Here is a 25,575-nt window from a genome sequence, read left to right as displayed (position 1 = left end):
TCTTGTTGACGATTCAATGGCCGAGATTAAGTACCTAATCAACGGGCTAAGATTAGATTTGGTTTGATCCTCGTCCCTTTAGAACTTTCTCACCCATATTATATTAATACACATTAATATTTTAATTTTCATAAGTTTATACTTAGGAACCCCATTAAAAATATTAATTATTTTAATCTCTCTCCATCCGGGTGGAATTTCCCCAAATGATTTTTGGGTCTTGGAGATCTCATGTGCCTTAGCCTCTCTACCAATTTTCATCGCTAGAGCACATCCGATGCTACCAAAAATCAACAGTAGCTCGAGACCACCTCCTTATGGTAGTAGATTTACCCCAAGAGGAGTAGGAGCAAGAGCTCCCATGACAGTTAATACTATAGCTGCTGAATCATCAAACACAAGTCTGTGGAAATCTCGAGGAACTACTAATGGAGGAAGAAACGCGAGAGGAAGTAGCATAACAGGACGAAGTTCCTTGTCTAGAAACTCACAATCTAACTCAAGGGGACCATACCAGGTTAATTGTTGTGGATGTGGAGGATCAGAATTTCAACATAATTGTCCGAAGGCCTCATCAAATGTAATGCATCGAGCAAGAAAAGAACCATTATCAAATACCCAAGGCAATCATAGAATCCATGCAGTAGTCAATAACAACCAAGCAGAACATCAATTCAATGTAGTGGAATCATCAGGTACTATTAACGGCATAAAACTCAAAATCTTATTTGATACTGGTGCTATTGATAATTTCATTTCGTCATATGCATTAAAGAAATCTGGGTTGGCAGTGTGCAAACAAAACAATTTCAGACAAGTGGAAACGACTTCAGGAGAACTTCAATTCGTAGTCTTAAGTGTTGATGAATGCAAAGTTGATCTAGGGATCTGTTTGACTAAATTAAAAGTTTATGTTACAACCCTTGGATCTTACGACCTCGTTGTAGGGATGGATTGGTTAGAAGCTCATTAAGCATGGGTAGACTGTTACGGGAAAACAATTCTTTGTATAAATGATGAAGGAGAGACGATCCAAATCCAAGGTATTAAGCATAGTTTTAAAAACCGTTCCGGTCCAACCGGTTACCGGCCTAACCGGCCGGTTGGGAGGCTCACCGGTCAGAACCGGTGAAAAAACCCGGTTAGAAGCCCCATGTGCCCGGAAAATTGACCTAACCGGTAAAAACCGGCCGGTTTAGGTCAAAACCGGCCGGTTTATTGCTAACCGGCCGGTTTATGGACAGCCCACTGAAACATGACAAAAAACGCAGTTGTTTAGTGGTTTAGTGGTTTAGGGGTTATGATTTTCATGACTTTATCAATAGGAATGATACATGTTCTAGATACTTCATCTCTCAAACCTTACTACAATTTTCTAAGTTCTTAAAATATCACTGCAATTCGGGAAAATTGAAATACCATTGTAATTCAGACCTTTGTAATCCACTAAAATCTTCAGACCTTCTTTAGTATCATTATAGTTTCGGACCTCTATTAACCAAGGAAGATTTTGTACCTCTGCAATGTTATTAGGCCTACAATCTTCGGACTTCTATACGAAGTTACTGTGATTCTTGGGTTTCTGTAATACTCCGGACTTTGGATCTTTGTGATTCTTGGGTCTCTGAAATACACCAGACTTTGAACCTCTATGATTCTCGTGTCTCTGAAACACCTCAGACTTTGGACCTCTATGCAGACCTATTTTAATTTAGGGGCAGACTTTTTGTCTGTCATTTGGTTCTCTTCTTTTGTATAAGCTTCTTGCTAGTCTTGTTATACTTGATCTCCAAATGATCAAGCTACAGATGAAATAGTGATATTTCCAGCTACCAAGGATACAAACCATAGCTTTGATACCATGTTGGAAAATGGTTAGGGCAACATATTAAACCTAACATTTTCCTTAGATGAAATTTACTTGTGATATTAATATCTTCTTAGTGGTTTAGAGCCTCATTGCTTATGTATTTTGTCGATGATATGTATTGCACTCGGTGCCATTTTGATATATTCACCTTTACATAGTATATAAATGAGCAATCTTTGCATATTTTGTCTCTATTGGCTTGGAATCATGCTTTTAAATCTTAAAAATAGTTTTTTTCATTAAAAAATAATTATTTAATGTATTTTTCTAAAACCGGTTCGTTTAGACCAAACCAGTCCCGGTTAGACCGGTTCCGGTCGGTAAACCGGTTCATTAGGTGGACCGGTCCGATCACCGGTTCCGGTTTTAAAAACACTGGTATTAAGAGGAAAGTGTCTTTATGCTTCATCTCGACAATGCAAATGAAGCATTGTTTAAGAAAAGGTTGTCAAGCATATGTAGTTCAAGAAGTAAGAAAAGAAAAATGATCGTTCTTAGAACAATATCTGATGTTATTCGAATTTCTGGATGTTTTTCCAAAGGAACTACCAGGATTACCTCCTGAAAGAGAGCTGGATATCACAATAGAATTGAAACTTGGTACATAACCAATCTCTAAAACACCTTACAGAATGACAGCTCCAAAACTTCAAGAATTGGAAATTGAGTTGAAGGAACTATTGGATATAGGACACATTTGACCCAGTTTTTCACCTTGGGGTGCTCCTGTAAATTTTGTCAAGAAGAAGGATGATTCCTTACGACTATGCATAGACTACCTAGACTTAAATCGAGGCACAATAAATACTTAGTATCCAATGCCTCGAATTGATGACCTCTTCGACCAAATGAAAGGAGCTTCTGTTTTTTCAAAAATCGATCTACGATCAAACTATCATCAATTAAGAATTAAGGAAAGCGATATCTCTAAGACTGCATTCCGAACATGCTTTGGGCATTACGAGTTCACTGTGGTACCATTTGGGTTGACCAATGTACCAACAATATTTATAAACCTTATGAACAACGTTTTCCGCAAATATCTCAATCAATTTGTACAAGTATTCTTACATGATATTCTCATCTACTCTAAAGATAAGAAAGAGCATGAAGAACATTTGCAGATAGTATTATCTTGCCTTAGAGAACACTCGTTATATGGAAAGTTATCGAAGTGTTCTTTCTTTCAGAAGAAGATTCATTACTTTGGTCATATCATATCTGGTGAAGGAGTCTCAATAGATCTTGAGAAAGTAAAGACAATCATGAAATGGTCAATACCAAAAAATGCACATGAAGTGTGAAGCTTTATGGGTTTAGCGGGCTACTATCGAAGGTTTGTAGAAGAATTCTCCAAAATTGCAAAGCCTATCATGACTCTCCACCGTAAAGGAGTTGGGTATGAATGGACTGAAAAATGTCATAGAGCATTCTCTGAACTTAATAGATTGTTGACCAAGTGCACCAATCTTGCGAGTACCCGATATGGACAAAAATTTTCTGTGTATTGATGCATCAAAGCAAGGGTTAGGTGTAGTATTAATGCAAGATAGAGGAGTAATAGCATATGCCTCAAGTAAGTTAAAGCCACATGAAGAACTCTACGCCACACACAATTTAGAGTTAGCCATTGTAGTGCTAACTTTAAAGATATGGAGACACTATCTAGTAGGGAGAAGCTTTATGCTCAAAAGCGACCATCAAAGTCTACAATATTTGTTTACTCAAAGAGACTTGAATGCTAGGCAAAGACGATGGAGTGAATTCCTAAGTGAGTATGACTTTGGAATTTCATACATTAAAGGAAAAGAGAATGTGGTAGCAGATGCTTTAAGTAGAAGACCACAGATATTTTCCCTCATACCTATCAAGGTAGATTTGAGAAAGTAAGTACTAGAACATCTCTTGAGAGACAATATTTAAAGGTGAGATCCGGGTTCGATAGTATAAATCCAAACGAACATAAGTTTGAGGGATATGAACTAGAAGATGATGGAATTTTGTGATTTCATAGAAGGATGTACATTCCTGACAATGGGGATCTCCGAGACACCATCCTTAAGGAAGCCACAGAGCATTGTATTGTGCACATCCTGGTGTAAAGAAAATGTATGCTGATACAAAGAAACTCTTCTTTTGGGCAGGCATGAAACGCGATATTGTCGAATTTGTTGCAAAATGTCTCGAATGCCAACAAGTGAAGGCTAACCATTGTCATCTAGCAGGTCTCCTACAAACTCACGACATTCCTATGACAAAATTGGAGATCATTTCCATAGATTTTATCGTCGGGCTACCTCTTACTCCACAAAGGCATAATACCATTCTGGTTGTGGTGGATAAATTAACAAAAGACGGCCATTTTATTCCCATAAGAGATACTTACAAAGTTGCTGACGTAACTCGAGTATTTATAAATGAAATTATTAGATTTCATGGAGTACCTAAGAAGATCATATCAGATAGAGATCCATGATTTACTTCAAGATTTTGGACTTGTATGCAATTAGCCTTAGGAACTCAATTAAATTTAAATACAACTTATCATCCTGAGACTAATGGACAAACAGAAAGGGTGAACCAAGTACTAGAAGATATGCTAAAGATGTATGTTATGGACCAGAAAAAACTGAGAAAAGTACTTACCCTTAATTGAATTTGCATACAATAACAGTTACCACAGTTCAATCGGGATGCCTCCATTTGAAGCATTGTACGACAGACCTTGTAGAACACTGTTAAGTTGGGACAGGTTAGAAGATCAGGTAATAGTGGGACTGGAATTAATTCAAGAGATGGAAGAACAGGTGAAACAAATTAGGCAATGATTGAAAGAGGCACAAGATAGACAAAAGAGTTATGCTGATGCTCATAGGACATATAAGAATTATGAAGTAGGAGATCAAGTTTTCATTCGCATCAGACCCAACAAAAGCACCATTTGATTTGGAAAAGGAACAAAGTTATCACCCCGATTTATTGGGTCATTCAAATTTTTGGAAAAAGTCAGACCCATCGCCTATCGTCTTGCACTGCCATCCCACTTGCATAAAGTTCATAATCTATTTCATGTATATGTATTAAGACATTACATAGCCGACAAATCTCATAACCTTCAAAGGAAGGAACTGCAGGTATCGAACGAGGGAAAATGTAGGGTTCGACAACTCAGCAATCACTTGATAGACCAAGTTAAGGTCCAGTGGGACAAATGCAGCCTGGATTGGCTACCTAGAAGACACAGAGACCATATGTCAAAGATACCCCAACTTGTGTTGACTTTGAGGAACTTGAACCCTTATTTTGTATATCTTTACTTTATTTTGAGTTGGACACTTACGACTATTATTTTGAATCATCACATGTAAAAATGGCTTTTTTTGTTAGTACATAGTATATGTTATTTGCATAGCTCTGTTGGTACGTGGATACCAATGAGAAATATGTTATTTAATTAACATTGTTGGAATATGGATACCAATATGAAATTTAATATTTAATTAACCTTGCTATATAATCTAAATCATGAATTATGTTATGGATGAAGATATCTGTAATTTTATTTCGTTTCTGCACATCGACATAAATTGATGAGATAGAAATAAAAGAATGACTACATTTTAATATGAAAACTAACTTACAAATATATGGGTTAGATATGGCCAAGTATGTTGTGTAAACACAAAGATCAATATCGTAAATAGTGATATATGTGAAATACACTGAAAATGTTATTTAAATGCAATTTATTTTGAATATATTGATGCATATGTTATAATGTATGGACAAGTGTTTATGTTGCAGATAACATCGTTACCAAAATGACCACGTGATGACAAAAACTCCAAGAACAATTAAGGCTCAATAAGGTTCCATGATAGAGTATTGACCCTAGTCCCACTAGGAGGGGTGGAGGTATTACTCACCGTTTATCCTCTAAAACCTGGAGTCATGGGAGGATTGTGCGAGTCATGCTCCCCTAGACGTGTGATGATGACTGCTAAATGCTTACTGGAAAATTAGGTTGATGTAGTCGATGCTATCACTCTTGAGGTCTATGAATGGTTAGATTAGTATAATTGACGCCATGACATATTCTAGTAGAGGGCAGATAGGATGGGAGCAGAAGAGATTAGGAAGGATAGGGTGATTCTAGAATAGCTTGGCAACCTGGCAGGGACAAGGTATGATTATTAAGCTTGTATAATTATAAATGTTCAAAATTCAAATTTTAAGTACCCTCGTATTAATAAAAATTCAATTATAAAACACAATTCTTACGTGATTAATCATTATACTAATCATTAAATAATTACACTTTGACATACTATATAAACCCTAACTTCGAGACGAAGCTTTCTGAAGGGGGGGGGGTGTATGTAATGACCCACCTACAATTTACAAACAAAATGTGAATATTAACATACATATGGCACATGCATATGATAGCTACATATGCATGTGCTAACCATTTATGAAAAGTCCAACGAATGGATTATTGACATACTAAGTAAATAACCAGACTCGCCAGAATATAATAAGCGTATTAAGGTGGGTGACTTGCTATATATATATACCACCATAATTAACATATTATTCAGAATAAAAGTAAATTTAGAGTATTTTACAAAATAAAAGGGTAACTATAATATTATTAATTATGTTAACTAAATATTGTATTAATTATTGATATTATTAAATTAATGAAATTTTATATTAAATAAAATTCAAAGAAATTAAAAGAAATAATTATTAATTAAAAAAATAATAAAACATAAGATGACCCTAGGCAAATTTTACCAAAACCATAGGACATATATAATGCAATATAAGGCATGTAACATATATGGTCTATAACTATTATAAGAGTTTAAAAGAGAATGGTGTCAACCATAAACATAGGTGGCAGATGATTGTTCAGCCGTAAGCCAAAGCTTATCACTTAACCCTTCGTTGGAGGAATTGGGAACAAAAAAATCACCACCCTGAAACAGATGAGGGTCCTATGTAAGAAAAGGGAGTTTGCCTTCGAAGGGGGAGGATGGCCTGGAGAACTGTCTGCTTAAGAATTCCTCAGTTAGGGTATTACATTCCTCAAAAAGATAAGTACCCTACATCTTGTTTACTACTATTGTTATTATATTTGTACTTTGTTCGTTTCGTTCTTTCATAGTTTTCTAACAAAGGTTGTAGGTCATGTTACTGCTCAAACTAGCAGGGATCCTAGGAGGGGATCATATAGAGCAACTACTGGGTCAAGGGTAACAATGGAACGATAACCCACTGTCACCTCAGCTAAGGCTCCCTACTCTTTACAGACTTTCACCGATGGGAGGAGAACCCGTGGAGGAGGAATCAGTATTGTGAAAATCGCGATTTTTTCGATAAAACGATTTTATCACGATTTTTATACGAAATTATCGTGGGTAATTTTTTATGGCTGATTTTTATGAAATTATCGCGATAAATTTGAATTTATCGCGATAACAATCGAAATTATCGTGGGGGTCTCCGGCAACGAGGTTTTATAATGTTTTTTTATGAAATCATTTGCACAGTCGCGCACGGAGGGCAGAGGAGAGCTGGGAGACGTTGCTGGAGAGGGTTTGAAGCTGATTCAAGTGCTTAGAGGAGAAAATCAAGAGGAGGAGACCGATTTCTCCATAGAAACGGTATGTGGATCAATTTTTTTTTGTTTTCATTGTTTAAAAACATTGTTTTTGTATTTTTTCATTGTTTTAGGTTGGGTAACTTGGTATGGGCACCAATTTTTTTTAGTTTTCATTGTTTTTAAAGATTGTTTTTGTATTTCTTCATTGTTTTTGGTTGGGTAACTTGGTATGACTATGGGAACCAATTTTTTTTTTTGTTTTCATTGTTTTTAAACATTGTTTATGTTTTTTTTCATTGTTTTTGCCATTTGGTTGGGTAACTTGGGTTTGAACTTTGGAATGGTTGTTTTTGGTTGGGTAACTTGGGTTTTCATTGTACAATGTAAAAATTAAAAATTAAAATACTAAATTGTAAATTTGTAACTTGTAATTTTGTAAATACTAAATTGTAATCCTTATTTTCCCATAGGTTCACAACTTCACCGAAACACCATTCAAGTTTGCAACTTCAAAGTTCAAAAACAAACATGCCAAGGAAATTGGATCCTTTCTGGGAATATGGTGAACCTGATGCTCCGAATGATAGACTAAACTTGAGTTGCAAGTTGTGTGGCCACTCTATGTCCGGGGGGGTGTACAGGTTGAAGTTTCACCTTGCACAAATCCCTGGAAAAGATGTGGGGCCTTGTACAAATACAAATCCTGAACTCATCCAAAGAGCCATGAGAGCATTGGAAAATTTAGACCAGAGTAGAGAGGCCAAAGAAGAAATCAAAAGGCAACTAAAAAGGTTAGCTGAAGCAAGTGGCACTGGTTCTACTGCAGCATCAACCAATCCGGTAGCTGCCACATCATTTTTTGTTCCTCGAACCACACCTGGTTCACAGCCATCTATCAGTTCAATGCTAAAAAGAACTGAGAAAGAACAAGCTGACAAGTTGCTGGCAAAATTTCTCCTCTGGAGTGATATTCCTTTCAGCATTGTAAGGAATAATCCATTTTTCCAACCTGCTGTTGATGCTATTGCAAGTGTTGGCCCAGGGTACAAAATCCCTTCTTATCATGATTTCAGAGGCCAGATTCTTCAAAATGAAAAGCGTGACTGCACCCAAAGATTGGAGGATTTTAGGGCATCATGGGCACAAACAGGGTGCACTGTTATGTCAGATGGTTGGACTGACCAAAAGGAGAGAAACCTTATAAACTTCTTGGTTAGTTGTCCCAAGGGGACTATGTTTATCAAATCCGTTGATGCATCTGCACAAATCAAAGATGCAAGAACTTTATGTGATTTGGGCGAGGGACCACATGGCTGACTCAGGTGGCAAAGATAATGGGACATCGAGTTATCTGGTGGCTGCAAGGGGCTACTGGTTTCCGACTGAGGACCATCTAGGAGAAATTTTTTCTCCTATACATACTACCCACAGGTGGTGGGTAACATCTGGCTCCAACTGGGACATGAACTCTTGGAACAGTGTGCAATTTTACTCAAACGGGAGCTCATGAGAACACCAACAATCTCTTGGTACTGCAGATCCATTACCTGCACATATCAAAGACCAAGAAAATGGGGAAACATGTTTTTGTGGTGTCTTATGATCACCCATGCTTAGTATTAGGCCATAAAATCAACAATAAAGTAAAATGCAAATTTTTAATCTAAATGCAGCTAATATACCATGATAATATCATATGATGTTAGTTCTAATGAGAAAATCAGCATGCAATGCATCCTACCCTAATATGCATATAACATTATGCAAGCGCTAAGTATAATCATATAGCCAATGTAACCAACATATTAATAAATCAATATAAAAACATTTTCCCTTATGAACCATCATGAGGTAGGGGACCCAAATATCACTTTTCCCATTGCAAGATTTTCTTGATGAATGGTAAGGGTGGGGGTTGGGAACATTTGAGGACCATGCATCAATGGTCATAGACGAGGAGGGAAAAGAGGAATCCTACTCACACAACCTTTCTTGTAATGAAAATATGGAGAACTCAATCACCAAGCTTATGAACTTTCGATGAATAGCAACCTCGGTCATATCCTCCTGATGGCATAACGAGATAGATTGCTTATCCGCATCCACATTTACATTTTCCTGATTATCAAGGGAAAAACAAGGTGGACTATGCTCATCATATGGTGGGAAGAACGACAATCCCCTTTCAGGGTATTGAGAAAGCTTCTTTGTTTCATGGCCCTCAAGAGATTCATTAAGAGGGCATCAGGATCCTCTTGGCTTCTAATGACATCATGATCATTGGATTGAGGATCATCGTCTTGAAACATATAAAATAAGGCTCTCCAATGAGCAATTTATTGCCATGCAAATTTTTATAAGATTTTATATGTGGAGTTGCTAGGGTCAACTTGAAACGCCTTGACAGATATTTGCTTCACCCTACAAGCATTGACTTTGAAGTTTGATGAAGAACTAGGGTTCGTTCTTCCAATGGAGTTGCCAAAAGGATATATTAGTAATGTTGTATGGGAACAAGGCACACGTCTCGTGTCCTTAGCAACGACGCCAAAAATGTCACCGCTCAAACTAGCAGGGGTCCTAGGAGGGGATCCTATAGAGCAACTACTAGGTCAAGGGTAAAAATGGAGTGATAGCCCACTGCCACCTCAACTAAGGCTTCCTGCTCTTTACGAACTTTCACCGATGGGAGGAGATTGGTGTAGGAAGAATCACTAGGAAGAATGGATCTATGAATGGATAAAGAGTGATTCCTAAGGCCTATTCACAAGAGAGACTCAATTGTATGGCTTTCTTGCTTGGAAAGTAAGGTGGTAGGCTCTCTAGGAAGGGCTAAAAGGATTCTTGAGGCTAGGGTTTGGGAATGTATCTTGAAGACATGTTTCCTAAGCCTAGAAATCTTTATGGAGACTTGGTCTTTATGTGATCTTTGTGGAATTGGAGTTATAAAGTTGCAAGACCACACAGGACCAAGTGGAACCAAAATTACGTCAAGTAAGTGGAATTGGTCACTCAAGGAAGTGCTTGACCTGATTGTGGAAGAGAAAAGGATCAATGGACAAATCTTCTTGGAATAGAATGCAATGATCTGAATGAGGTCACTAGCCAAGGGAAACCTAGGGCAAGAAATGATCCTCGAGCTAGGGCTTGAAATATCTCGAGATCCCACCATCGAAATTTTGTCAAATTTTGAGGACCTCTAGAGGAAACCTTAGTAAAGTAGTGGACAATAGATCGAAGTCTTTTGATGGGTAGAACGTGAGATAAATGATGCCCTAGGTGACCTATTGAGGCTAGGCCTAGAAAGAAAAGGGGAGATGAGAAAAATATGCTTTTTAAAGTGATCAACTATGAAAGGATTAGTGACTTTTCCTTTGGAGGAGATGGAGTCAGGAGAATGTATGGTTTGGAAGAGGTTTTACCCAATCAAGGAGGTCATCAAGCAACTTTGCATGGCATTAGGGCATGAGAGCAACTACTTGAGATCTTTATACTTTGATATGCAATAATTGATGACTTATCAAGATGTATTTTGACAAAATAATCTCTAGGAACATTCACCCATTCACACATGGCCCATGCAATGATGCAACGCTATAAAAGATCAAAATTCCCACAACTTTGTACTAGAAAGCAGTAAATTTCAGACTTGTATAGCGAAAATCCCAACAACATTCATGTGACAAAGTAAATAACAAGAATTAACATGAAAAGATTACTTACATGTGCAAAAGAGTATATCCAATCATCATATTATGCCAATAATGAAGCTCCAAGATAAGAGAAAGATATCCAAACATCAAAATTCATCCATAACATCCAAACTCCTCCTCCAAAAGGGATAGCAAAAATCTCACAAGAGCAAATAATCCAATCCAAGTGATGATGAATGAGAGAGAATGCCTCTCTTCTATTTATACAATCCTCTAAGGGATTCAAATGGCCTAATTTGGACTAATAATGCCCCTAAAATAAAATAATGTGCATAATAACAATACTTTTGGTGACAAGCCCACCAAAATAGCTCAATAACATAAGAATAAGCCTCTCAAGAGGGCAGAATGATCAATATAGTGAGTCGTTGGGCCTTTGAGGAGGCCTAATGAAGTCCAAGGGGTGCCATGATGTAGAACTGGACTCCAAACATAGTGGACAAGGGGTTGGCCCCTTATTTTCCAAGCAAGAACCTGTGGTGCTCCCAAGTGGGTGTGGGGGCACAAGGACATCCTCATGGGTCTCCAAGTGGATCGAAAATGCCTGTAGACCATCTGTAAGGGCTAGAATGATGACATAAGCCCTCCCTCTATAGCGGGAGACATCCTTCCGAATCTGGAACATCTGCGAAGTGTATGGTGCATGTGTGGAGCAGATTGGGCATGGTGAACCATGTGCATCATCTTCATCCAAATGGTGGACCACGAGTAATCAACGAGTGGTGCTGGGGATCCATGAAGTACTCTCTACTATGGTCGAGGCCCATGGCTCTCAACGCTCACCCCACAAGTGCCAATGTGGCCCTTTGGAGGGCTAGGACCTCGTATAGGGAGACCAAGTACTAAATGGAGACCCACCTGCAATCTTGCACAAGATCCAATGTGTCCCCTTGCCCTCCAATACAACAAACCATTAGAATAATAAAGTAAAAGAGCTTACAAGTCATGGAATCAATGGGGCACTTCATGGTGGCATGCCCTTCCATAGTGGGCTTTGGCATGTACAAGTGTCTCCAAGCTCAATAGGGGGTTAATCAAGGACCCTATTAGGTGGTTTCAACCTTTAAAGGGGGAAGGGGGAGTGGGGGAACATGTCTATGGTATATCTCTCAAGTGGCAGGTGGCAAATGATATAATAATGGAACAGAGTGGGGATCAGGGGAATCATCCATACCACATGTCATGGTACAAGGGTAGCTATAATAAGGGAAGCCCACACCTGGGTATATGAGTGTAGGAGAAAGAAAATCATGGTACATGACGTACCCTGGCCTTTGTTTTTCCACCCTTCTTCATAGGCCTATTTCCCGTGATTGATTTTTCTTCATAATTGCTCGGGGCTCCAGGGGATGAGAGCATGATGTGTAGTATATAGCAGTGGATACCCCCTTAATGTGGAGTGGTTCATCGCCCACCAGAGGTTGGGACAATCATGGGTTCCTTAATGATGGAGGGGGCTCATCTAGGGCCCATAGGAACAATGGTGATGGCCATGGACAAGGAGTAGAGCTCATGTTTGGCTTTTACCCACGTGCTAAATTTGTATGTCCCGACCACCTTTTGCATATTGTGGTACATTTCCTGTTGAGAGTGGCCAAAATATGCATTTTCTTTTCTTTTTAGCTGCATCAACCTCCAGGGCATCGTTCTAGGCTCGACCCAAGGTGTGGACAAGGGGAGGCGGAGGCTAACCCTTTGTGGACCTGGATGGGGGAAAGAGATGAATACGGTTAAAATGAGTGGAAGGGTGTGATGTATGTGGTGTCAGGAAGCGGGACCACACAAACTCATCCGAGTCATTGAGCCATTCATTTGAGAAGTTTGCTTGTTCAAAATAATTGAACATGTTAGCCCAACTTTTGCTCTTGTGTCCACTTTTATTTGAAGTGTTTGAAACAAGGGTAAAATTTGAATTATTATTTCTATCCTTAGGAATATCGACCACATTGGTAGGTTGCTTTGCCGCTTTCTTGGGAGGAATTTTGGTACTTGCAACAAGAATTTGTTATTAGTTGTAAATTTAAAAATAATCACATACAATTGCAACAAGTAACTGTTGTAATCCTGTAACTTGTCTGAGCAGTGATTACAGGGGAATGGAATGGAGAAGGCCGAGCTTAAGCAACTTAAGAAAGAAGATGATGCAACCAAAGCAGGACGAAAAGAGATGATTACAAAGAAGAATGAAGCAACAAAGAGAATAGAAATGAAGAATGATGCAAGCAATTAATGAATGAAGAATGAAGAAGAAAGGTAAGAATAAAGTATGGTGTGTTTAAAAATTAACATGCAAAAACAATGAAACCATGAAAAAATGCAATGTTCCACCAAGACTCTAGGACGGGGGGACGTGGGTGCGGGGAGATGCACAAGGGGTACATGTGGGAGTACCCTCAAATTTTAGGGAAATTTAGGGGGGACGGGGAGACGTCAGGTTATATATATTTTTTAAATATATATATATATATATATATATATATATATATATATATATATATATATATATAATAACTGGTGATGGGGTGTCCTGTTAAGTCACTCCATGATGTGAAGGTCACCAGTTTGAAACTCCGTGGGCAAAAATCCAGTCATGTTAAGGGCTGGTGTGGCCCAAGGCGGGTGCAATTCCCGGGTAATTTTGATGGCTTAAATGCCCTTGGGTCGCGGTTTCCCAAGCCATAGGTGAAATCTGATGTAATCTGTTGAGAACTTAGACAACTTGACAAAAAAATATATTTAGCACATTATATATATCTATATATATATATATATATATACATTTTAAATATATTTTACTATATATATAATTCAAATTCATATTCAATAATGAAACCATAAATATATTGATCCATACATAACTGAATTAAATAATGAAATACACTGATCCATATTCATCATTCATATTGATACATACATCATTCATCCATACACCACGAGATTCAATAATGAAATACATTGATACATATTCATCATTCATCATTCTAGAAACTACATCGATTTAAAAATTAAATTCATCATTCATCATTCTAGAATGTAAATTGATATAAAATTTAAAATCGTCATTCATCATTCTAGAATCTAATTAGCGCTAAGCAAAATAGATTATAGTAGTTACTAAAGTCTGAAGATCAGAATAGTAAATTGATATAACTCAAACTCAAAAGGGGTGATTCTAGGCATCCCCCTTTTGATGGGGGATGCGTGCCCCTTTTGAGGGGGTGCGCCCAGAAGCACTCCTTTGGGGAAATGTGTCCCCCACATTGGGGAAATGTTTTCCCCTACGTCTCTCCAAAGGGGGATGTGGGGAAACGTTTCCTAGGCGTTCCCCTGTCCCAGGTGCATGGGAAGCGTGGGGAGCATGCACCCTGTCTTGGGGAATGCGTCCTTGCGGAACATTGAAAAAACAACACCCCTAAGAAGTTTAATGGTGTTAAATAATGTTTTTGGTGATAGAAAGGGAATTTCCTTGGTGATATGTTTGTAAGAGGGCTAAATTAGCCTAAAATGAAAGTTGAAATTGCATGTACCTAAGTTAATGTCGATGTAATCCTTGATAAGGCATGTTTTCCTCCATAATTGGTCATGTTGAAAACTTCATGGTGCTCTAAAACCCACTTTGTTGTGTATGATTTGTGGTTAGTTGAAACTTGAAATCATTGATGTAATGTATGGTTTGTGGTCAACTGAAACCACTTGATGTTTCATAGTAAGGCAAGACCACTTGTCATGACAGAGGAAGGTTCATGGTCACCCATAAACCACTTTTTGTGATGTATTGTTTGTGATAGTTGAGGTTCATCCACAAAATCCTAGAGGATGTAATGGTTGAGTGTTATCCGAGAAAACTCAGAGTGTGGTTATTGGTTATCCAAGAAAGCTCGGGATGTGGTTACGAGTAGTCCAAAGAAAACCCAAAATGTGGTTATGGGTAAGCCAAAGAAAATCCAAAGTGTGGTTAGGGGTATTAGGTAAGCCAAAGAAAACCCAAGAGGATGATGCTATTTAAAGAATGCCATTGACAAAATAAAATTGATCATAGATCAATGGAACAATTAGAAAAAAGTATTTGACTGCAAGCTAGTGGAAATATTGCTTTGATACCAATTAAATTGAACCTAGTGCTCCACTTCATGAGAACTGTTGAAATTTGGTACCGGAGGACAGGTGGTTCCCTTAGGCTTTGATCTTTGGCCTAGGGAAAAGTGTCCAAAAGAATTTAATTTTTCTCCTAAAGTGACTTTATAATTTTATAAAGTTAAATCTAATTTAAAAGTGACTTTAAGTGATAAAGTTATTAAGTCTAATTTTAAAGTGACTTTTATAAAGTCAATGAAAAATTAGAAAGGAAAAGTGACTTTGGAAATAAATGACTAAGTGGGTCTTTATTAAAGTGGGGTGAATTAAAAAATAGAAAGTGAGATTTAAATGAGCATTTAATCTCAACCATTGATCTAAATCTATTTCAGCCATTGGATTTAGAGATCACCCAAGAGTCACTTGGATCACCCAAAAGTCACTTGGAGTTATATTAAAGGAGGAAAAGGAGGAAAAGGTCATTCATTCTTTCATGAGCAGATTGGGAGAAGGAGAGCAAGAGAGATTTCTGAGCAGGGAGGAGAAGGAGACAGCAGCTTGGCACACATTCCAAGGCAGCAGTTGAGCAGATTTGTACAGCTGATTCAGCACATAGTGAAAGGCAGATTTTTGCACAAAAATCGAGGAGCAGTTTGCTGATTTTTCTGCACACAAAACGGAGGTCGTACAGCATTTATTGCTGTCCTGTTTGCTGTAATTTCCAGATTGTTGTGAGGCACGGGAAATGAGATAAGTTGTAAATTTGCTTGCTGATTTTTGCTGAATAATTCTCACTGTAAAAAGACAAATTTCAGAAATAAAGAAGAGCTCTCAAACTGGTTTTCCCCAAGAGTTGTAGGGGGTTTTTCCAGGGTCAAGTTGACCAAAAATATCAGTGTTTTAATGTGTTTTAATGGCTGTTTTTAATTGCTGATTTTTAATTCTGCAATTTCCAGCATTCTGAAAAATTTCCAGAATTTGTGTTTTCAGCAATATTTATTTTTTTCAGTCTGTTAAATGTATGGTTATGGGAATGGGCATTTAACTACATGGGAGAAATAAGGAGAAACTGAAAACCGGGGTGGGAAAACAGAAATTTTTACATGGTATCAGAGCTTGAGTGCTGAAGGGCAGTTTGGGACAGCAAAAGGAAAAATTGCAGTTGCTGATTTTTCACTCAGAAAATTCCAGCAAGCTGATTTTTTCATAAACAGCGGTTTTATCTTTACTACAACAGTGCTATTTTTCAGTTTTAGGACAGCAGGATGTCATTGGGATTGAGGGTGGAGGATAGGTTGGATGGGCATACAAATTACAGCGTTTGGAAGGAGAGAATGCAGAGTATCTTTGAGGAGGCAGAAGTCTGGGATATCATGGTGCATACCGCACAGAACCCTGTTGTTGTGCCCACTGATGTTACTCAGTTGGCTGAGTATAAAAAGAAGAACAATAAGGGTAAGAGGCTGATTCTAGACGGAATCAAAGACCATTGCATTCCTCATGTGAGAGGAAAGAGCAATGCCCATGAGATGTGGACAGCATTGTCCAATCTCTACCAGAGTACCAATGAGAACCGGAAGATGGTCCTGAAGGAGAAGCTAAAGAACATTAAGATGGGTAATGATAGTGCAGCTGGATATCTCACAAAGATTACTAATGTGAGAGATGAGTTGGCAGCGATTGGAGAGGCCATTCCACCCACTGAGTTGGTGCGGATTGCAGTGAATGGCCTCCCCCGTTCATGGTTGAACTTTGCTGATGGGGTTTGTGCACGTGAGACCCTTCCCACATGGGAGAGGTTTTGGGATGATTGTATTCAGACAGAGATCAGGAAAGGGCAACTTGGGGCAGCCAAGCCAGTTGAGCAGGATGAGGACGTAGCACTGGTGGCAGGAGGCAAGAAAGGCAAAGGGAAGAAGCAGGCTTCCACAAGCGGTGGTGGAGGCAAAGGCAAAGGCAAAGGTAAAGGTAAACAGGGGAACACACAGAAGGACTATTCCAAGGTGAAGTGTTGGAATTGTCAAAAGATGGGACACTATGCAGTTGTGTGTCCGGAGAAGAAGAAGAAGAAGGGGAAGAACCAGGACGTGGCAGCTTCAGCAGAGATTGAGGACTTTGCTGGTCGTTTTGACCGAGAGTTTGCGTTCACTACATGTGAGTCCTCTAGTGCAGGATCACCTGCCAAACAGATTCAGAGGGAGCATGCTTTTCCCTCGATTAGCGGAGCATCTACAGGTATCTGGTATGTGGACAGTGGGGCTTCACGTCACATGACAGGAGTCCGTGAGTACTTCTCAGAGCTTTCAGAGAGTGGTATTGATATTGAGGTAGTACTCGGTGATGACAGAGTTGTTAGAGCAGTCGGGGTGGGGACTGACATTTCAGAGGGAGTCCAAACCTCCCTTGAAAGTGTCAGAGGTTCTTTATGTGCCAGGGATGAGGAAGAACCTCATATCCGTCTCAGCTTTGGAGGACAGAGGATATGAGGTACTGTTCAGGGGAGGACAAGTGTTGATGTATCCCAGGGGCGCTCCAGCTGATTCAGCTAGAGTGATAGGTGTACGCCATGCAAAGGTGTACAAGTTTGCATTTCAGCCCCTTTTGGCATTGAGCAGTAGTACCGACAGCAGAGCTAGCAATTCTGAGCTGTGTGAGATTTGGCACCGCAGGATGGGACATATGTATCATGGAGCCTTGAGGACATTGCGGGAGATCACTACAGGTGTGCCAGATTTCAGTACTGATCACTTTGATACTTGCAGAGGTTGTGCAATGGGCAAGTTTGCCAAATCCCCTTTTCCCAGCAGTGACAACAGAGCGACGGGGATACTTGATTTGATTCATTCCGATGTGAGCGGTCGGATGTCTCATGTTTCCTTGAGTGGATATGAGTACTATGTTTTATTCATTGATGATCACTCCAGGAGGACCTGGATTTATTTTTTGAAGACCAAGAGTGAGGTCTTCAAGCGGTTTCAGGAGTTCAGAGCTCTTGTGGAGACTCAGACAGGTCGAAAGATCAAGTCCTTGAGGTCGGACAATGGAGGAGAGTACACCCTTGGAGAGTTTGTTGACTATTGTGCGGAGGCAGGCATTAGGAGGGAGTTCACTGTTCCTTACAACCCCCAGCAGAACGGGGTTGCGGAGAGGAAGAACAGATCCATCATAGAGGCTGCCAAAGCCATGATACATGATCAAGGGTTGCCATTGTTCTTGTGGGCAGAGGCCTGCAACACAGCTGTTTACTTGCAGAACAGGAGTCCGCATCGTGCTTTGGGGCACATGACTCCGGAGGAGGCTTTCTCTGGGAAGAAGCCTGATATTGGTCATCTTCACATCTTTGGATGCATTACATACTCCTATATACCCAAAGAGAAGAGGACCAAACTAGAGCCCACCGCAGAGAAGGGTATCTTTGTGGGCTACAGTGAGACCTCAAAGGCCTTTCGGATTTACATTCCTGCACAGAGGAGAGTTGTTGTCAGACGGGATGTGAAGTTCGAGGAGGACAGGGCCTTTAGGAGGTCACGGGAGTTAGAGTATCTGTATCAGCCAGACCCTCAGCAGCAGTTGAGTCAGTCGCAAGGATCCAGTGGGCAGGGATCAGGAGGATCCGGAGGTACATCTATGAGGATGTCAGGTCCATCAGTGAGCAGTGGCTCATCGAGCCAGAGGGGTGGTGCTCCGGGCAGCATGCAGAGCAGTTCACTAGGGAGTCCACTGATGGACAGTTCACACGGTACCTCAGCTTCTACAGGTTCAGGTGCAGGCAGGAGGACAGCAGACAGACAGTCAGGAGTTCAGGCTACTGATGATGATGAGGAGGAGGAGTTTCATTCTCCGGTGGAAGAAGTGCGCTCAGGGAAGAGGAAGCCCAAGTGGCTTCAGGACACCTTGAGAGATGCCACATCTGTTGCTGAGCCGAAGAGGCCGGTCAGAGAGAGTAGACCACCTGAGAGGTTTTGTAGTTATATGGCGATGGTTACCAGCATCCTTGACTCTGAGCCTTCTAGCTATGAGGAGGCAGCTAGCCAGCAGGTCTGGAGAGAGGCCATGCAGGAGGAGTATTCTTCTATCATGAAGAATGATGTTTGGGAGGTGGTGCCGAGGCTTGAGGGCAAATCCGTGGTTACTTCCAGATGGCTTTACAAGGTAAAGCATGCTGCAGATGGCAGCATTGAGAAATTCAAAGCGAGGTTTGTGGCTAGAGGGTTCTCCCAGGTAGAGGGAGTTGATTATGAGGAGACCTTCGCTCCCGTGGCTCGATATACTTCGATCCGCTCCATTATATCGATAGCAGCAGAGATGGGTTGGAAGATCCACCAGATGGATGTGAAGACCGCATTTCTCAATGGCTTCATACAGGAGGAGGTGTACATTGAGCAGCCACAGGGCTTTGAGGTGCATGGGAAGGAGTCCCATGTGTGCAGATTGAAGAAGGCCCTTTATGGCCTGAAGCAAGCTCCCAGAGCTTGGTACTCCAGGATAGATGCATACTTGCAGGGGATGGGTTTCACAAAGAGTGAGGCAGATCCGAACCTTTACTTTATTGTGATTGGTGAGGAGCCTCTCATTCTGGTGCTGTATGTGGATGACTTGATCATTACAGGTGCAGAGAGACTCATAGAGCACTGCAAGAGAGATCTTGCGGCGGAGTTTGAGATGAAGGACATCGGCTTGATGCATTACTTTTTGGGTTTGGAGGTGTGGCAGGAGGAGGGGCATTTCTTCCTGGGGCAGGGGAAGTATATTGTGGACATCCTTAGCAGATTCCACATGGAGGATTGTAGACCCATGTCGACACCGATGATCACCAACTGGAAGAAGCTTCATGCTTCGGATTCCGAGTTGGTGGATCCCACATTGTACAGGCAGCTGATTGGTTCCTTGATGTATTTGGTCAACACTAGACCAGATATCTGTTTTGCAGTCAACACGATGAGTCAGTTTATGTGTGAGCCTAGGAAGGTTCACTGGGTGGCTGCAAAACACATTTTGCGGTACTTGCAGGGGACAGTGGATTATGGTCTGGACTACAGGCAGGGAGATGGAGTGAGATTGGCAGGATACACTGATTCTGATTGGGCAGGTTGTGCTTCTGATAGGAAGAGCACTTCAGGGTGTTGTTTTGGGTTGGGTTCAGCAGTAGTGTCATGGTTCAGCCGGAAGCAGCAGTCAGTAGCACTGAGTTCAGCGGAAGCAGAGTATATGGCAGCCAGTCTAGCTAGTTGTGAGGCTATCTGGCTTCGCAAGATGTTGTTTGGCTTATTTGGTCAGCCGTTGAGACCTTCAGTGATTTACTGTGATAATCAGAGTTGCATTAAACTCACGGAGAATCCAGTATTTCATGACAGGTCAAAGCATATCGGGATCAGATATCATTTCATCAGAGACTATGTTCAGAAGGGAGCTGTGAAGCTTGAGTATATTTCCACTGATGAGCAGGTTGCAGATATCCTTACCAAAGCCTTACCACGGGGCAAGCATGTCTACTTCAGTGACAAGATGAGTGTGGTGAGGAACACCTTCCTCGGTAAGAGGGAGTGTTGAAATTTGGTACCGGAGGACAGGTGGTTCCCTTAGGCTTTGATCTTTGGCCAAGGGAAAAGTGTCCAAAAGAATTTAATTTTTCTCCTAAAGTGACTTTATAATTTTATAAAGTTAAATCTAATTTAAAAGTGACTTTAAGTGATAAAGTTATTAAGTCTAATTTTAAAGTGACTTTTATAAAGTCAATGAAAAATTAGAAAGGAAAAGTGACTTTGGAAATAAATGACTAAGTGGGTCTTTATTAAAGTGGGGTGAATTAAAAAATAGAAAGTGAGATTTAAATGAGCATTTAATCTCAACCATTGATCTAAATCTATTTCAGCCATTGGATTTAGAGATCACCCAAAAGTCACTTGGATCACCCAAAAGTCACTTGGAGTTATATTAAAGGAGGAAAAGGAGGAAAAGGTCATTCATTCTTTCATGAGCAGATTGGGAGAAGGAGAGCAAGAGAGATTTCTGAGCAGGGAGGAGAAGGAGACAGCAGCTTGGCACACATTCCAAGGCAGCAGTTGAGCAGATTTGTACAGCTGATTCAGCACATAGTGAAAGGCAGATTTTTGCACAAAAATCGAGGAGCAGTTTGCTGATTTTTCTGCACACAAAACGGAGGTCGTACAGCATTTATTGCTGTCCTGTTTGCTGTAATTTCCAGATTGCTGTGAGGCACGGGAAAGGAGATAAGTTGTAAATTTGCTTGCTGATTTTTGCTGAATAATTCTCACTGTAAAAAGACAAATTTCAGAAATAAAGAAGAGCTCTCAAACTGGTTTTCCCCAAGAGTTGTAGGGGGTTTTTCCAGGGTCAAGTTGACCAAAAATATCAGTGTTTTAATGTGTTTTAATGGCTGTTTTTAATTGCTGATTTTTAATTCTGCAATTTCCAGCATTCTGAAAAATTTCCAGAATTTGTGTTTTCAGCAATATTTATTTTTTTCAGTCTGTTAAATGTATGGTTATGGGAATGGGCATTTAACTACATGGGAGAAATAAGGAGAAACTGAAAACCGGGGTGGGAAAACAGAAATTTTTACAAGAACATCATGAATGCATAAAGTAATCCCATTATCCATATTAAATAACAATTATTGATTATATGAATACATATGAAATTGATGATTCACCGAGTACAATAGATGTGTATAAATACGTGGATTGTGATAGGTCGTGTCTTTGGAAAAGGGCATGACTTATCATTATTACACATTAATGATTACATAGTAATTTGTTCTATGATTACTATTACATGATTGCTATTTATTATATACTAATTACTGTATTATAACCTTAGTTGTAATATACCTTAGGTACATTAGATAAATAATATAAAATAGTGCATGAAAGCTTTGCCCTTGAGAAGTGTGCCATTGATAGTTGTTACTTCCCTTCTATCTAAGGTCACTAAACAATAAAAATAATCCTCAAAATAGAACACCCTTGAGATATGTGGAGGGGTAGTTATGGTCTCACCAATAAATGTTCCAAGAAGTAATAATCAAGGGTGTGCTACCTTAAAACGAGGAGTCAACTGCTTCAAAATACTCAAGACATTCCAAAGCTAGTAAAGGTGGTTAGGGTGCTCTAAGAAAGTGTGCCAATGCATGTGGTGTGACCCACTCTAATCACCAAAGGATGATGAAACAAGGGTGGTGCCCTAAAACCATGTGCACAAGTGGACATCTCTCACCCAATGCCTCACATCCAATGAATTAGTCTAGATATATAGCTGTTATAAGGTGGGTGCTCTAGGAGAGTGTGCTAAGTGCAATGCCCCTCAAGCGATGCTTTTCCTTAGTCCATCCAAATAATCCAAGATCCCAAGACTTGTTCCCTAAAGAAATGTTCCCTAGTGAGGGCACACTTCTTCAAGGGACCATCAATCAAATGGTAAAGAAAATACGATTAGTATGCTGTCAACGTTAGGAACACTTCCAAACATGCTAGGCAATCAATGCACTACATCAAGGAGAAACAAATAACTAATAATAGTCGGGAAACACGTAGTTGATGGGTATCCCTTTCCAAGAATGTGCTAGGGATCAACAAATGTATAGGCTTTGTATGTGAGACCCTCATTACTACTTGTAATTTGTAAGTCTCCATATATCAAATGAAAATGTCTCAAAAGGTGACTATCTATGAGCAAGTATGCATCCCAAAAGTAAGATATTGGCTCCATAGCCAACATCCTACAAACGCAATCTGCTTGCAGAGGGTCTTCAACTGGATCAAATCCTTATGATACATGAGGGGTAACACAACCAATATCCTCCAAACCAAACCTGCTTGGGCCGGGTCTCCAACTGAATCAAATCTGCATGCTATGTCAGGTGTAACACAATCAATTGGTATTAGACTATTTGGCATGTGACTCATGAGTCCCCAAAGAAATAACTAAATGCCTAATGAGATGTTTGTGACTAAACAAGAAGACAGCTAACTTGAAGTGCTTAGATTATAACAAGGAATCAAGCTAATACATTGGATCTTACATTGTGATACTAACTTTTTGGCCTATGCTGTACTTCGTGCTTTTCTGCCCTGAACAATACTTCCATTGTTGTACAAATTCCAATCAATACTCTTGACCTACAATATATGGATCGAAATTTTGAAAGATAGTTGGCAATGACATTATTTTTTTAATGTAAATACTAACACAATGCTTCTATAGTAAGACCACACAGATTGGCGTTGAAGCCTTAATGTCATATGAAAACCAAACATAGTACATGTTCCAATTATTATCTGGTTAATGGGTCATGCCTTTTTAACTTTTAATGTGTACGATGGGGTTTTTCCTTTTCTTATCTTTCAGATTATAAAAGGAGAGATTCAAGTTTATTGCTTTACACTGATACTATTCTGTCCTCTAGCGGAGTTCAAATGTAGAGAAATAAAGTGAACACAGTCGGGCAGTGCAGTGTTAGTTGTAACTCTCTTAGTCTGGAAAAAACTTCTATAGGCTGCAGCAAAAGGCAACGCTTATTTTTGGGATATGTTGTATATGCATGTGCTTCATAATGATGGAGTCTAATTCAATGTTGTGTTTTACTTGATTTTGGATGCAGGTCATTAAGATGTTTAATCTCAAGATATGTGAATACCAACTTATGTCTAGGTGTATTAAGTGCAACGGAAGATTCATTGAAAAATCACTGACAACAAATGAAGCTGTAGCTGCTACAACATCAGAACAAGTAATTCCTGAGTTTCTATTAGATCGCAATTTAGAATTCTGGCAATGCTCAGATTGTCGGCAAATATATTGGGAGGTATCCATTCCTTTAACCTGTTTCCTTACCCATATTATTATGGCTTTTATATTTTTCAAAGCTTTTTAGTGGCATCATGGCTAAACAGGTTTTTTCAGATCTATTAGGCAACTTCATGGCATAAATGGTTGGTTTTTGTTAGTCCTAGGTTATCACGCTTAAAAAGAAATTAATTACTGAACAAAGGCTTTGGTTAAGAGAAAATAAACTTTATTAGTTAACTAGTGTTACAGGACAGGAATTTGCCTCGTTTTAATCATCATTGAACATTGAAGCTAATGCATACACTTGGAAGAGATTACCCATAGGTAAACATGGTGGTATTTTTCTGTTCAACCTTCTCCTCCAACCTTGCAACCAATGCTACAGATAAAGTGTTTTCCAAGATGAATTATAAAATGAATATCTTAATTATTCATTATACTTGTGTATCCAAATTTTACAGAACATTCCAACAACTTAAAGAGTCAGCTGTATCCATCTAACTTGCCCGGTTTGGTTCATCCATCCACCATTAGCAAAATCTTATTACTATATATCATTCTCCTGCACAGTGATGTCACAAGGTAGATTGAAAGTTTTGACTCTTGAGCATATATTTCCAAGATTGGGTAAAGGCATTAACATACCAACTGCACGGTATTCCTCCTCCCTTTACTCATTTGTCATGTCATAAAACATGATAGTGTAATGATCTTTGCTCTTATTACAGTCACTCCTATATGTAGCTCCACAAGTCTTCTCCCTTTCAAGGTGACTAAAAACATGAGGCATTATGAAACTCATTCAAAAGTTATAACATAAAGTACCATTATAAACACAAGATTAAAAAGAAAATGCCTTCTTGTAAAGATTTATTAAATTTGTTGGCACAACTTATTCTGTTGTAGCAGACCTCAAAATTCGTATCAAAGAGTTCCTTAGGGTGAGCTTGAACCATCTTGTGACGAAGAATTTGCAACACCTCTTTTATTTTCTTTGCTAGTGATCATATCATCACCACATGCTGAGTCAATCTTATGAACAATCAAAACTACTACTAATGCCAAAGGAGATCTAGCCTCACCCTGAACCCATTAGGATTGTCGTATGCACAATCCTCATTGCCTATGGTTTTTACAAGTGATCATAACGTATAAAACATATACTGACCTATACATAACCCTAAAAGTTGTTTTAAGTGATAATCATTAATCCTATTCATATTCATTGCATTTTGTTTATTCCAAAGGTTGTAATTGTGTGAGACTATAATATAAAAATATAATTGTGTCACGTAATATGTTAGTGACATGTGACCATATTAATGTTAAAATGTTAATGCCGGGGTTAGAGCATTAAACCATCACAACCAACTTAGGGTGCTCTCTAATGATGTGATGAGGGTTGAATAATTTGAGGGAGGGAGTGGTACATGGGGAGCTTACCTTAGGGTCCCATGGATTTCTTTTTGTAACATCATTAATATATGTGACATTTATTA

At 39.3% G+C, this 25,575-nt stretch overlaps 1 protein-coding gene across 3 annotated transcripts in view; it reads left to right on the top strand.

Moving 5' to 3' along the window:
- LOC149219421 (uncharacterized) overlaps positions 1 to 25,575 on the top strand; it is a 290,102-nt gene that overhangs the window by 216,935 nt on the left and 47,592 nt on the right. For 2 of the 3 annotated variants that reach the window (XM_089384365.1, XM_089384364.1), the window contains one exon: positions 23,889 to 24,092. In XM_089384365.1, coding sequence (XP_089240491.1) covers positions 23,889 to 24,092 — 204 coding nt within the window. Of the gene's footprint in view, positions 1 to 23,888; positions 24,093 to 25,575 lie in introns of those variants that run through there. The other variant, XR_016249234.1, reaches the window with a different exon arrangement.

Source organism: Pinus tabuliformis, chromosome Q (assembly GCF_031772625.1).
Source record: "Pinus tabuliformis cultivar Carrire ecotype Pingquan chromosome Q, CPIR1, whole genome shotgun sequence".
Classification (NCBI taxonomy): domain Eukaryota; kingdom Viridiplantae; phylum Streptophyta; class Pinopsida; order Pinales; family Pinaceae; genus Pinus; species Pinus tabuliformis.
Note: the sequence above shows the minus strand (reverse complement) of the source record. Positions and strands in the feature narration are given on the sequence as shown.